Source organism: Blennius ocellaris (assembly GCF_963422515.1).
Source record: "Blennius ocellaris genome assembly, chromosome: 16".
NCBI lineage: Eukaryota > Metazoa > Chordata > Actinopteri > Blenniiformes > Blenniidae > Blennius > Blennius ocellaris.
In genome coordinates, this window is record NC_137665.1 from 2,182,871 (window position 1) to 2,196,432 (window position 13,562).

At 44.8% G+C, this 13,562-nt stretch overlaps 1 protein-coding gene across 2 annotated transcripts; it reads right to left on the reverse strand.

Moving 5' to 3' along the window:
- On the reverse strand, positions 1-11,116 carry pdgfbb (platelet-derived growth factor beta polypeptide b). 2 transcript variants are annotated; one of them, XM_080512128.1, is made up of 8 exons: positions 10,956-11,116; positions 6,154-6,250; positions 5,385-5,441; positions 3,912-4,105; positions 3,617-3,805; positions 1,994-2,672; positions 1,742-1,902; positions 1-782 (listed from the first exon to the last, which is right to left on the reverse strand). In XM_080512128.1, the coding sequence occupies exons 2-7, from the start codon at positions 6,224-6,226 to the stop codon at positions 1,760-1,762; spliced, it is 1,335 nt and encodes a 444-aa protein (XP_080368254.1). In that variant the 5' UTR covers positions 6,227-6,250; positions 10,956-11,116; the 3' UTR covers positions 1-782; positions 1,742-1,759. The 2 variants fall into 2 exon arrangements, with proteins under 2 accessions (XP_080368254.1, XP_080368253.1); XM_080512127.1 differs by having other exon boundaries at positions 10,554-11,116.
- Between the last annotated feature and the right edge of the window lie 2,446 nt (positions 11,117-13,562).

Consider the following 13,562-nt stretch of genomic DNA (forward strand, 5'->3'; position numbering starts at 1 on the left):
GGGGGGGGGGGGGTGGGGGGGGATACCTGCCATGAGATTTAAAGTAGAAACTCCTTAAAAAAAAAAAAAAATGTAAAGAAATGATGTAATTCCAGTGTTTGCAATGAGTTAAATATAATTAAATATGGTTAAGAAAAACCATTGTTTTTAATGAACTGATAAATGATATCAAATACAAATCCCCCTGTCGTTGCAGTCCATTGATGATTGTCTAGAATATTATCAAATTTGTGGGGTTTTTTGTTTTTGTTTTTTTTAATCCCCTCCCCGCCGAAGGTTCTTCCTCCTCCGATCTGACTGTGGTCGTCACAGAGTCGACAAACTCCAAACTCACAAAGTCTCGCTTTCCTCCAACATTTAAGTGCAGTTTCGCTCTGCTGATATCAAAATAAAAAGGTTCCAATTCGAAGTTTTTGAAATTGCACGGTTCTCCACAGTCCCCCCCGGGCGGTGCAGCGTCGTTCCTGCGGCCCTGGGCTCCGTCCGCCCGCCTCCGGGCGCAACTTCTCACTTCATACCATCATCCGTCGTAGAGGCAAAGCGTTCTCGTGGGGGAAAAAAAAAAGTACAGTTCGTCTTTTCTCTTCCTCCATCCTTGACTCCGTCCTTTACTCCATCCAGGTGTAGTTACAGGTTCACCAGACAGTCATTAGTAGTGTTACTGAGGAGATCTCGCCGGACGAGCAGGTTACTGACAAATGAATAAATACTTATAGGAAGAAGAGAATCACTGGGCCGCACCTCTGGATAATCCCCACAATGCACCATGTTCACGTTGTGTCCTTGAGGGAGGAAATAAAGAGACTTAATACATGAAACCGCATTAAAAACACATGCAAATCTCAAAGAAATCTTCTCATAATTCAGTTCAAAACTCATTGTAAGCCTTGTTTGTTTTTAATCACATGCTCAGGAATCAATACTACAGTAACCCAGAAATATTAGAATATCAATATGATCAGTTGTCGTCAGTTATTAATAATCACACGTCATTATTATTAACTGTCCCTTTAATGCAGAACGGAGCCAACTTTCATAATTTTTCAGAAAACATCTCATAAATTCAGAAAAATTTAGCCAATTTTTTTTATTTATTTTATCTCATAATTCTGAGATAATTATGGAATTAATTCAGAAAAAAGGTCGATATTTTTAATAATTTCTTTTATCTCATAATTCTGAGATAATTATCTCATAAATTCAGAAAAACAGCTGAATTCTTTTTAATAATCAAGTTTTTTCTCATAATTCTGAGATAATTACATAATTAATTCAGAAAAACTGTCAATTTTTTTAATAATTTATTTTATCTCATAATTCTGAGATAATTATCTCATAAATTCAGAAAAACACAACCAATTTTTTTTTTCAGAAAAACGTTTTCATAAATTGCAGAAAACCAGAGCCGAATTTTTTTATTAATCAATTTTTTCTCATAATTATGAGATAATTATATCATTAATTCAGAAAAACAGCCCAAAAATTTTTTCTCGTGAATGCAAGATGCTTCCGTACTGTTTCCACCAGAAAGTATCATTAAAATTGACTTTCTGTTGAGATTGTAGTCATTTTCGGTGCTGATTGCAAAACTTTCACTCAACGACCCTGATTTAAATATATTTAAGTTTGCATGTTTTGAATCAACAGTTACCGTTTCAATAATTGTTTTTTTTATTTTAAATCTGTAGTCTGTCTCTGGATTTAATGTTCCTTTCAGTGCCACAACGCCACATAAACACACCCGGGTTTCTTCGTCGCTCTACATCAGCATCGCTCTCATCGCTGCCTTGCTGATCCGCTTGCGGTGCTTCCTCATCCGCCGCCGCGTCGGTTTGGGACGAGCCGGAGCCGCCGGCTGACGCGGCGTGCTTTTCGTCGACGTCGTCGTCGTCGTCGTCGTTTCTGGAACATTTTCAACCAGCGCAGTTTTAACGAGCAGCGGAAATGTAAGGGGGTGTACGACGTCTTTACTTCCGAGGTGCTTCTTTATTACCTGGCCTCTGTGTCGTCGTTTGATGATGATGATGATGATGATGGTGGTGGTGGTGGTGTTTGCCATGCGGGCGATGCTGGCTCTCCGCCTCCTTCTCCCTCTGCCTCTCCTCCTCCTCCTCTCGCTTCGTCTGCTCCCGTCTCAGCAGCTCCTTCTCCTGGTCCAGCCGCTTGTGCAGAAGAAGAAGCTCCTTCTTTTCCTCCTCCAGTCTCGCCGCCTCCGTCTGCGACATCCCCTCCCCCGGCGTCTCGTTCCCGCCCCGCCCCGCCGGCCCCGGAGGGTCCGGGTTCGGCTCCTTCGTGGGTCTGGACCCGGCGCCGACCTTCTCGGTGGGACCGAACCGGACCGGGGGTCTTGGCGTGGCGTGTCGGGACGCGTCTCCGTCCCCCCGGGGAACTTCGCCCCCGGTGCCGTTGAGCGGCGACCCGGCGCCGCCGTCTCCGTCCCTCCCCTCCGCATTGCCCCGTCCCCCGGCCGTCCCGGCGGGGCCGGTGGAGTTGTGGGCCCAGGGCGGGGCGAAGAGGCCGGCGTCCCCGGCGAGGGTGTAGCCGTCCTCCGGCGGGCTGAAGGTGTCCCCTCTGGGGCTCCAGTGCTGCTCCAGCAGATCCTCCAGCTCCAGCCTCTGGTTGTGCTTCAGCTCGTCCCACTGATGGAGCTCGTCTTTGGAGAGCACCTTCACCTTCATGGCGACAGAAAGCAACAGGCTCTTCAGCGCAAAATCACACAAGCGAGGCGGGTAAAGATTATCTATCCACCTGCACTTTAACATAATCTGCAAAAAAAAAAAAATTGTCAATAAAAGCTGAAATGGCAATTTTTTTTAAGAATTGTCCAGCGAGTGAATGATGAAAACGACAGTCTAGATAACGGTGATAAATGTTATTGGTTACAACTTTAATTTTTTTTGAATGCTCCAAATACAGGCTGCTCGAACTCAAATTAAAGTTTGTGTCATTTGCTTTTTTTTTGTTTTTGTTTTAAAGAATCAAAAGATAGCGCAAGGTTCTGCAACCCGTGGCTCTTTAGGCCCTCTGGAGCAGCTCCTTGAAGCTTCCACTGAATTATGTGCAAATAAACATTTAATCTTGTTTTTAGCTCATCGACTTTAAAAAAAAAATAAACCTCAAATGGGGAAAATTTGTTACAACCACAAGAAATCTGAAAACTGCTAATGAAATGACTAATAAAAAACTAAAATGACTATAATTTCAAAAATAAATAGGGTTAAAAATGGGGGGGGAAACATGCACATTGACTAATAAAGAGGCAAAAAGCTCAAATGTTAAAATTGTTGAAACTCAAATGCAAAAAAAAGAAATGTTTTTAATCGGGGTAAATGTGTTTTGTGAGTCCAATTAAATTTGATTTGGTGAAAAGTGACAAAAGTGCCATAAAGGCTGCGGACACCAGTCCTTTAGTTGCCATTTCTTGTGCTCCTGTTGTCACACCGCCTTTGCGTCGTTCTATTTAACCGTTGAGCTTCAGAGCACTGCCATTTAAAAAAAAAAAAAAGAACACCCTTTTTTCAGTGTCACCACACAAAGAAATGCAGGATTCATCCATACTGGGGAAAAAAAAACTGCAGCATTGACGGAGGCTCAAGTCTGCAAAGCGTCCTTTCACCTGCCCCGGCGCGTGTCCTTGGCTGTGCGTCTGGTTCCGCTGCAGGTGGTTGTTTTGTCTGCGGGACGACTTTCTCCTCGGCGCCGGAGGCCGAGGCGCCGGCTGACATCTGCACTCCACGTGATCCACCACCGACACCACCGCCTTGGCATAAGTGGGCCTTTTGCTGACGTACTCGATCTTCATAACCTGAGCGGAGAAGAGCAGGGTGAGGTGGGGGGGTGTCACGGCGGGTCAACGGATGAGTGCACGCTTGGGGGAGGGGGGGGGGGGGGGGGTTGACGCCGTCGTTCACCTGCAAGTATCGGGTGTGCGTGACCACCGGGACGCACTGCAGGCTCTTGGTGTTGCAGCAGCCGGAGCAGCGCTGCACCTCGACGCACGGCGGCCACAGCAGGAAGTTGGCGTTGCTGCGGTCCAGCATGGCCCTGGTGACCTCCACCACCTCCGTGCGGACTTTACACAGAGCCTGCTGGGCTGGCTGGGCGTCTGCAGGGACGACCGGCGTGAGAAGGGTGTATATGAGGATGAATGGTTTCACTGTCCAAAGCCCGGAAATTCAAATTCAAGGCCCGTTAAATGACGTTGCAAAGTGTCAGTGTGACTCAGTGTTTTAGTAAAATTACTCAACTCAACTCAACTTTATTCATAAAGCGCTTTAAGCAGCTGTAGCTGAAACAAAGTGCTGTACATTGAAATAAAAATATAAGACGCAAAATAAAAACATTAAAACAATGAAAAAAATAAGATGGTAAAACCATAAACAAAACATAAAAGGTTAAAACAATAAAAAACGAAGGCACTAAAACCAGAGCAGAGTCTCACGCTGAGGTAAAAGCCAAAGAATAAAAATGTGTTTTAAGACGAGTTTTAAAAATTAGCATCACACTTAATGCAAAAAGATAAGGCATTAAAGTCTAGCTCAGGTTTTGAGGTCAAGATGAGACCATTGATGAATCTGAAGATATTCCTCGTGGGAAGGGTGAGTCCAGATTGACTTTTTAAAAGGTTTTGTAAGAAAGTACATTAAATCTGGAAGGACGTTTGGACACTAAAACAAACAAAACTTCGCCGTCTGTGTTTATCGGTTTTGGAGGCACTACCCAATCCTGCATCGACTGTTTTTTTATTGACTGCAGAGCAAAAAAAACCCAAACGCAAATATGTCACGTATCTCTTTCAAATATATGCTTCTATATACTTCTTGGATTAAGAGTACCAGTGTTGCACATGCAGTATTCAACTCTTATTAACACCAGCGAACGTTCACTCTGCAGTCTCCACCCTCCGGTTGTTCAGTTTGCGCCACACTAACATGAATGTTGGGTCATTAGCGCTTCCTAATTGAAGCACAAAGTCATCCCGACTGCAGTAAATCGATGTCTCATAATTCAGACGTCCACTTTATCATCACGACACAAAGAGAGAAAAAAAAAAAAAGGTTAATGGGCAGGATTTTACGACGTCACAAAAACCATCCCAGTCACATTAATCAACCCTCAGGAGAGCTGACCGAACCTCCCCGGTCCTAATGAGGATGGAGTGTTTCTGCAGCCATGGAGAAAATCAGGAATTCTGCATGTCGGCATGAAACCGTTGACTTCATTTTATTTATTTATTTATTTATTTATTTTTAAAGATCTGACGATGTGCATGAAGGAAATATCAGGGGCGTCTTGTGATGTTTGACAAAGCGTGTGTGTGCGTGTGTGTGTGTGTGTGGGTGTGTGTGTGTGTGTGTGTGTGAGTGTGTGTGTCACACACTCACCAAGGCTCCTTGGGAGTCTGTGACCTCCATTGGCTGCAGAAGTCCCGTCTTCCTCATCTGAGACAAAACAATAAACACACACATCGTCTGACTTATGTGAACACACCAAAAAAGTGTGTGTGTGTGTGTGTGTGTGTGTGCGTGTGTGCGTGTGGCATGGAGTACTGTTTAATGTACTTAAACACTTCCCAGTGCCCTCTGCTCTGCACTTAATGAGATAAAACAGGAGCTCAAGCATGTGGGCGTGTTAAAGTTTGCATGCAGAGGGCGAGATAATGCCACAGAGGGAGGGAGGGAGGGAGGGAGGGAGGGAGGGGGATAATTCAGCTTATTTTAAGCAGATTTTACACTTTCATCTTCCATTATGACTCGAGAATGTAGTGGTGTCGTGGTTAGCACGGAATCTGTGGTGAATTAAAGTAACTTGAATTTGCCCGTAGACGTGAGTCAGTGTCTCCACCAGTCCCTGACTGTGAAATGGATAAATGTTTTGAACATTCACAACTCAAGTGCCTTAAATTAACAACAACAAACAAAAATCTAAAGTGCACAGCATGAGCTTCTTCACTATTTAGCATCACCACAGCCTCTACAACTGTACAGTGTCTCCCTATAATGTTTTATATATATATATAATGTTTTGAAATGTACCTTTGGGAACTGTATTAAATGGAACTCACACAAAACTCAACAGATCAAGGAAACAGACCGTTACCATTCGGAGCAGTCGGAGTACGTTTTGGTGATATTCGAAAGCTTTGTTCTTTACCTACGGAGTCAGTGAGCAGCAGCAGCTGGAGGTCCTCGATGGAGGAGATGGGGCTGTTCCTAACCAGCTCCATCAGGGCTGCAGGCAGAGCGTCCCCCTGAAACACACCAGACACACCTGCAGTTACAGAGGAGCGTCACGTCGCCAGGCCAGACTTGAACAACCACGACAGGAGCGCAACGACTGCACGACTTCTGCAACTGCTAAATATTGAATTATAACTTGAAATACAAACACGTGATTTCATATGGACATTTTTTTTTTTTCCCATTTCTGATATCTTTGCCCATATTGCCTATTTAATTTTTTTCCTCTACATTTAATGTCACTTTCCCGGCCAGAACGACAGATTTCACCAGACATTTGAACAGAATCAAACCGAGAAGCAAACAGCAGCCCCTACTTTGTGATGCTCTGCTCGGAGTGTGGGTTTAACCCCCCACACGCCATTAATGGGTAGAAAGACGGCGAGGAGGGGGGGAGGGAGGGGGGGGTGATTGACCAGGGCAGACACACAATGGCCACTAAGAGCAGGGTGAATGACTATTGGCGTTGTGTCTTCTCATCTGCTAACATTTAGGGGTCAAAGGAGCAAGGAAGGAGTCAGGAAGTGGGGGAAGGAGTGATACAGAGAGGATGAGGTGCATTTGGAAGGAGAGAGGAGAAATAATAGATGATTTAAAAAGAGGGGGGGTTAAAATGGACAAGGATCAGACGCGGGTCGAGGCACTTCCCCACGAAGAGGTTTTGTCATCTATTCAAATTATCTCACCAGACCAACTGAAATGTCTAAAATAATAACTCCTAACTCTCCGCATCCTTTCATTCATGTTCCCGGGATTGAATCCCACAAGCAGGCGGCTTCTGCCCGAAGGAAGCGGCACGTGTTTTTCTCAACCCGCACGCTGAAATTCCCCCATTGTTAAGTTTTTCTTTTTTCATTATTACCGTTGCATCTCTGCCGCCGAGCCGCCGGCGGCCCCGAGGGGTCGTCAGGACGGTTTCCCGCCTCCGCCGGCGGAGCAAGCCTGCCCGGTTTGGCTAATTGTCTCTGCCGCTAATTATAGGACGTGTCTTTTGTTCGCGGTGGAGCCGGCTGTCGTGATAATTTGTGCCTCGGCAGGAAACACTAAATAAACACTTCAGCTCTGATAAATAAAACAGACGCAAGCCGGGCCGACAGATGCACACACCTAATGATGTGGGTGTTTTATGCAATATATCAAGATAATTACATTTTAAATCAACTTTAACGAGAGCCTAATATCTGTGTGGGATCATATTTATTTTTGAAAGGGTTAGGGTTAGGGTTAGGGTTGGGGTTGGGGTTAGGGTTGGGGTTGGGGTTAGGGTTAGGGTTGGGGGGGGGCTTCATCTCGCTGCATCGAGAAAGTAAGTCTGTTTCTCCTGATGCGGCTTTTTGCTCTGAGACTGTAAAACTCCTCAACTGTGAATTTTCACTATCATACATTGTTTTAAATATTTTCACTCATGCCAGCGTTGATCACCTCATGTGCCCCCCCACCACCTCCCCAGCAGTCCCACTGAGCGATGCCAGGTACAGGCGCAGAGGAGAAGGAACATCTAATCGTACATAATTAGGGGGTCGAGTTTGCTGCCGGCATGTGCGAGGCTTCACATGCAGCCCCGGCAGTGTGCCTGCACGTGCACGACGCAGGAATGTGCAAACAATTGTGAGTTTAATTAATTCCGCTGTCATTTTTTTTTTTTTTTTTTTTTTTCTGCCTGATGCAGTTTGGGGCGATAATTATGACTTTTAAGTTGGCTCAGCATGAGATTCCTCTTTGGTGGTCTTTGGCTGAATGTATACGCTCATTACAGCATTTTGAAAACTTTCTATAGAAGACGACTTCAGACGAGATGTCGATTAAAATATTTGTTTAAAAGGAAGGACATCATGTCTGTGATTTTCCAGCTGCTTTGCTTTAATCTCTGAAACGTGGGGAATTCCTGCTTGTATACCTCAAAGCGTCTGTGACTTTCTCCCCTCTGAAACACCTCGACTGTCAAACCTGTGAGTTTTCCTTCACATGTGGAGCCGACAGCAGCTGTGAAATGACAAGGCGGCGTGATGACAGGAATTTAAAGTCATTCATCACGGCGAAGTCGGAGTGAAGATCCGACTTCGTGCGGGGCAGTCAAGAGTCACGGCAGACTGTGGCACATATACCACTTGGTGAACGAACGTCTGAGTGGAGCCCTCTCATGTTTTATGTACAGTCATTTTAAAGTGCATATCTTTAAGAAACAGTCTGCATTTTGTGGTCTCCCCTCATTGTTTTTGTTTTTTTTACTTCAAACTGTCCAGAAGTGGTTCAAGTCTCCAGTCGTTTGAAAGGAAAACCCCCCCCAGTCAAAACCGCATTGTGTTGCTTGTTTAGACCTCCACTTCCCACGATTGACGGCGTTTTTGACCCATTTCACTTCTCGGAGGTCTCCGATATGAATCGTCTGTCTCCGGGGACGCCGATTCAAATCCGAGTCGAGGGTTAGAAAATACCGAGGAAAATGTGACTCCGCATCAGTGAAAAGGAGGAGCGTTTGTCACGAGATGATCAATATGTCGTGCAGGTCAAGTCTCTCTTGACCTGGAGAAGACCTTTGGGTGAGTCTAGCCTTCCTGTTTGACCTCAGCAGATCGCCAAGCTCCATCCATCTGCCGCGCGCTCGCACGTCTTCACTCCCATTCGCGCAGTCTCAAGAACACGTCGTTGTAGAACACAAAGTTGTTCAGTGGAGGTGAGAAGTGACGGCAGTTACTGAAACGCTGATCGCCTGCAGATCAACAGCCCCTGAACTCGGTGTAACGCCACGACCTGGTCTTGTGCGAGCGATTCGTGGCTGCACTCAACATCTGGACCAGTATTTCATGAATGCAGGGCTTAACCACGTGGAGTGCACAGCTGGAGAGGAGCCGTTCAGGGCAGCTCACTGCTTCCTGGCACATCGTCTACAGATGGACGACCGCCCCCCCCCACCACCACCACCACCACCACCCGGGGGCTTCCTTCACCCACAATGTCAGTTAATCTCAGGAATAACTGTTATTTTTTTATGTAAAAGCTTCCGAAATGAAAGGATGAAAACGGAGGCGTTTATAGGTCATCTTATAACTGATGATTAAGAAAAAAAAAAAAAACATGGACTAATAGGGTGTTTCTTCGATGACGTCAAGAAGTGATTCACAACAAATTTGTGGGGGGAAAAATATTCCAGCTTGGACACAATCAGGGTTGTAATTTCACACCGCTGGTGTAAAGAAACACGCAGTCGTGTCAATCACTTCCCGTAGTTTGAGGAGTCTGCGAATACCTGCTCCCAGAGACTAACAATGGAAAAATAAACTGCAGTGACAATTGGAAGGGGGCCTGGCCAAGTTTACCACACAGGAGAATGTGGCTTTGGTACAATGGAACATTAAAATAACAGTCCTACGACCTGTTACTTGTTAACGTGATACCCTAACTGGACAGTAGCTTCAGGTGTGTATGTTGTAGACCAGGGGTGTCAAACATCAGGCCCGTGGGCCAAAAACCAGCCCGCAGGAAGCTCCGATCGGGCCCGCCAAACCACCAAGCAAGTTATGAAACATTTCAAATACATTTTTTTTTTTTTTTAACAATTTCTTAAGAGTAGCAGAGACAACACTGACGTGCATAATGCAACAGCTATAGGAGTCTTATTTACATTTCACTGTATTTTGCAGTGGAAAGTATCATTAAAATGGACTTTATGTTGAGCGTGTCATCATTTTCGGTAGTAATTCTTTGGTTTTGGGAAAATATAGACATCTTTATCACTCTTACGCTGCACAACATAGAAAAACTTTAATCTAAAGGTTATTGTGCACTATTTTACTCACTCAAGATGAAATTGGGCTGTTTTTGACCACAAGAAAATGAGTTTGACACTCCTGTTTGAAATGAAAAGTCGATGGTGTTATGTCTTTGAGTCCAGATAACAGTGTCTCTCTATTTCCCTGAATTTACACCAGGTGTGACTTTCCCCCACCAGAAGCCAAGAAGTTTGATGACTTTGTTATTTTTCATTAAATTTTTGTGCTTTTGCCTTCTTTGATGACGTGCACGTTACACATGTTGTATATCACTTAGACCGTGTTTTACTTTATTCTAACTAAAAGGCTGAAAACTAGTTACTCTTATTTCTAAGTCAAGAAAACCCGAGAACTCCTCAGCTACTTTACAAAATCTATCATCCAGATAACCAATATGTTTGCACAAACTCATTTCAGACCCACTGAAGCCCGGAGCCCTTCAGCCCGAGACTTGATCCACCTGCCAACGCTGGAGGCACATTTTCAACGCGGTGGTGCCACGAGCGCAGTGACGCGCGTGGATCCGCCTGATCGATCGCCTCACCTCGGCCACGCCAAACCGCAGAAAGGTCGCCAGCAACGCGAGGAGCAGCAGCTGTACCCACGAGCTCATCTTGCTGCCCAGCCTCGAGCCTCTTCGACGGACCGGGCATTTATGGAAGCGCGAGGGAAGCCTCTCTCCTCAGCACTGCGCGCGCGCACGAGAGAGAGAGAGAGAGAGAGAGAGACGCGCTTCTTCTGCACCAAACTTCAAATAAGTCTGGGTTGGAGCAAATAATCCCGGGGGTGATGATAAACTCCCAAAGTTTAACTTTGTCAATTGAATCAAATAAAGATTAGAAAATATATATCCAAGTGACACATGAGGGAAAAAGTAGAAATTATTCCAAGCGTCTCCAAAAAAAAAAAAAGAGAAAAAAATCAAAGGCTAGAATGAGCAATCAACTTATTTGTGTTCCTCTTCATTAACCGTGATGAGGCCGAAGGTAGTAAGTAGCGGAGCAGTTTGCGGGTCCTCTCCTTCCACTCAGTCTTATCTGGGCGCAGAGCGCAGCGCGGCTCGGTGCGCCTCAGCCTCGGAGCCCTGGACCCGCCTGATTACACCGCAGCGGCAGCGGCAGCAGTGCTGGTGAGGGGAAGAGCATGTTTCCAAGAGTCTGCAGCTCAACCCCACAGTTTCTCTCTCTCTCTCTCTCTCTCTCTCTCTCTCTCTCTCTCTCCCTCCCTCCCGCCCCCTGCCTGAAGAATGGCTGATAATCTGTACGAAGACGCGACATTTGTCCATTAAACAGTCGCCTCCACTCCAGGCAGTCACACTCAGCTTCGTTTCCTCTGTGAATCATTTATGCAGATATTTATCAGGCCTATTGGCCAATTGTTGCTGGAATTTCTTTTCTTATTTTCGTGCCTGTTGAGACATTCTGACGTAAAAAAAAAAAAAAAAAAGTTGCCATAAACGTCAAAATCATCCCAATTAGTCACTTAGAATTTTCATGTATGTATTTTCATCTAGGGGCCCAGTTCAAGCCTTGTTGTTTGCACTGCAAACAATCATTAATACTGCCTGATAATATCCAAAAGCTCCTTTCATTTGCAAGTTCTCTCCAAGCATAGATCTCCTCAAAGGAATCGGTTTTCTCCCACAAAGCATGAAACAAAAGAAAAAAATGTCCAGAGTGAACTGTGCCTTCACCCACAGTCTGCAGGAAGGACCGGCCGATGCCTGGAAAGACTTTATTTACTGTACTTTCCTTTGACGCAGCTACATTTCTGATGAAAAATTGTGTTTTCAATTCACTTTATATTGCAACTCTGCAATGCTTATCTCCATTTGGAAAAAAAAAAACCTCGGATTCATAATTGTGAGCAAATTACAAAATAAAAACATCTTTTTGACTATGCAACACCATTTGTTATAAAGTTTTACAGTAATAGCGAGTGGTTTAAACAAAAACTGTCAAAATGTCACATTTTCTCTTTACTGCATCTGTTTCATTGGACGACAACAGAACAGAATTCCAATCCGACCGAGTTCGGAAGTGGATCAAGTCTTTGGCGTCCTTCACAGAGATCTATTGGTGGACCCATCCAAAAATTGCTCCTGAGAAATATTTCTGTTTATAGTTGCACCCAACAATGACGTCTTCGACGGACAAATCAAGAGCGGCACTCCTGTTGCCAACGGCGGGCAACTTAAAATAACTGCTTATGACTAGAAAAACCTCAGAATAGACGTGAAAAGGTGTTTTATTTCTTCTAATTCGTGGCGGTTTTGCGAAACAAATGAGGCTTCACACTATGTAAACATCTTTGAATAACAGATAAGCCTATATTGACTCGATTGCATAACAGACCTTTAAGCAGATACTCAGAGGTCAAGAGGGATTGTTGCCATGCCAACTGACTCCTCTTGTTACCTCAGCATCACCATCAGCCGGGCTATCAGGAAACAAAAGGTGTTTCTAAATATCACGGGGGTTATTCTCAGAGGCCTGACCTTTTGATGGGCCGCTCATGTTTAGGGAACTTTTTTTTTTTTTTTTTTTGGAACAATGGCCGACGGTGACTCTGCATGTTCAAACAACACAGGCCTGAAAATAGTATATCAGCCAGCCAAGAATGCAGATATCAAAAGTCTTATAAATGTTATACGACCAGTGAGGGAAAGAACAAGAAGGAAAATATAAGGCTTTTTTTTTTTTTTTTTAAATGAGAAAACAGTCAGTGTGGCCACAAAGAATGTCCCGACGGCTACAGAGTCTTTTCTTTCAGTTCAATCAGGTCCGGTGAATAATAGGATGCCATTGTTTTTCTAACAAGAGTCGATGGAGGAAACAGCATGAGCCACGGAGCTATATTTACACTCCGTTTCATATTCGCACGTTTGGCCAAGGCCTCTTGCAAGTACGAGGCAACAATTGTGACTTTAAGCAGCGGGCCGGTGCGGCACCGAGGACACTGTGAGGGAAGCTGCGGTGGCAGATGGAAAAGCCATCGTATGGCCTGTCAAAGGATGTGGCCAGTCCAGATACGAACACTGACCTCATTCATTCATTCACACGGCTCCGTTCCAACTGAGAAAAGGGATGTTGTGCATGAAATTCACACGTCACACCTTTTTATTTGAGCTTCAATACATAATGTTAATCAAATGACTGCGCTTGATCCGTCACTACTACTAATAATACAATCTACAGTAATCTTTAAAAAAAGGTTCTTTGTTGTTATTAATATTGCACAGGGATTGTCTCCTAAAAGCAAAGCTCAAGTATGTGGCGTGTTTAGTCTCTAAAGTAGAAAGGGAAGAGGAGGAGGAGGAGGAGGAGGAGGGGGGGGGCAGGTTCTTGACTTGAGGTAGGGATTTTCCCACCGAGAGCGGCAGTCACCGTTTTCTGTGGTTTATTCTGCACCTGTGTGACGGGAGGGTGCCCTTCACTCTGATCGAATCCCACTGCGGAATAACTCATCAACTCTTCCTTGTCGTTCTAAAATGTCCTATTTTAGACATCTTTTGTCTTCTTTTTAAGATTAATGTCATCGCCATTGTGTGCTT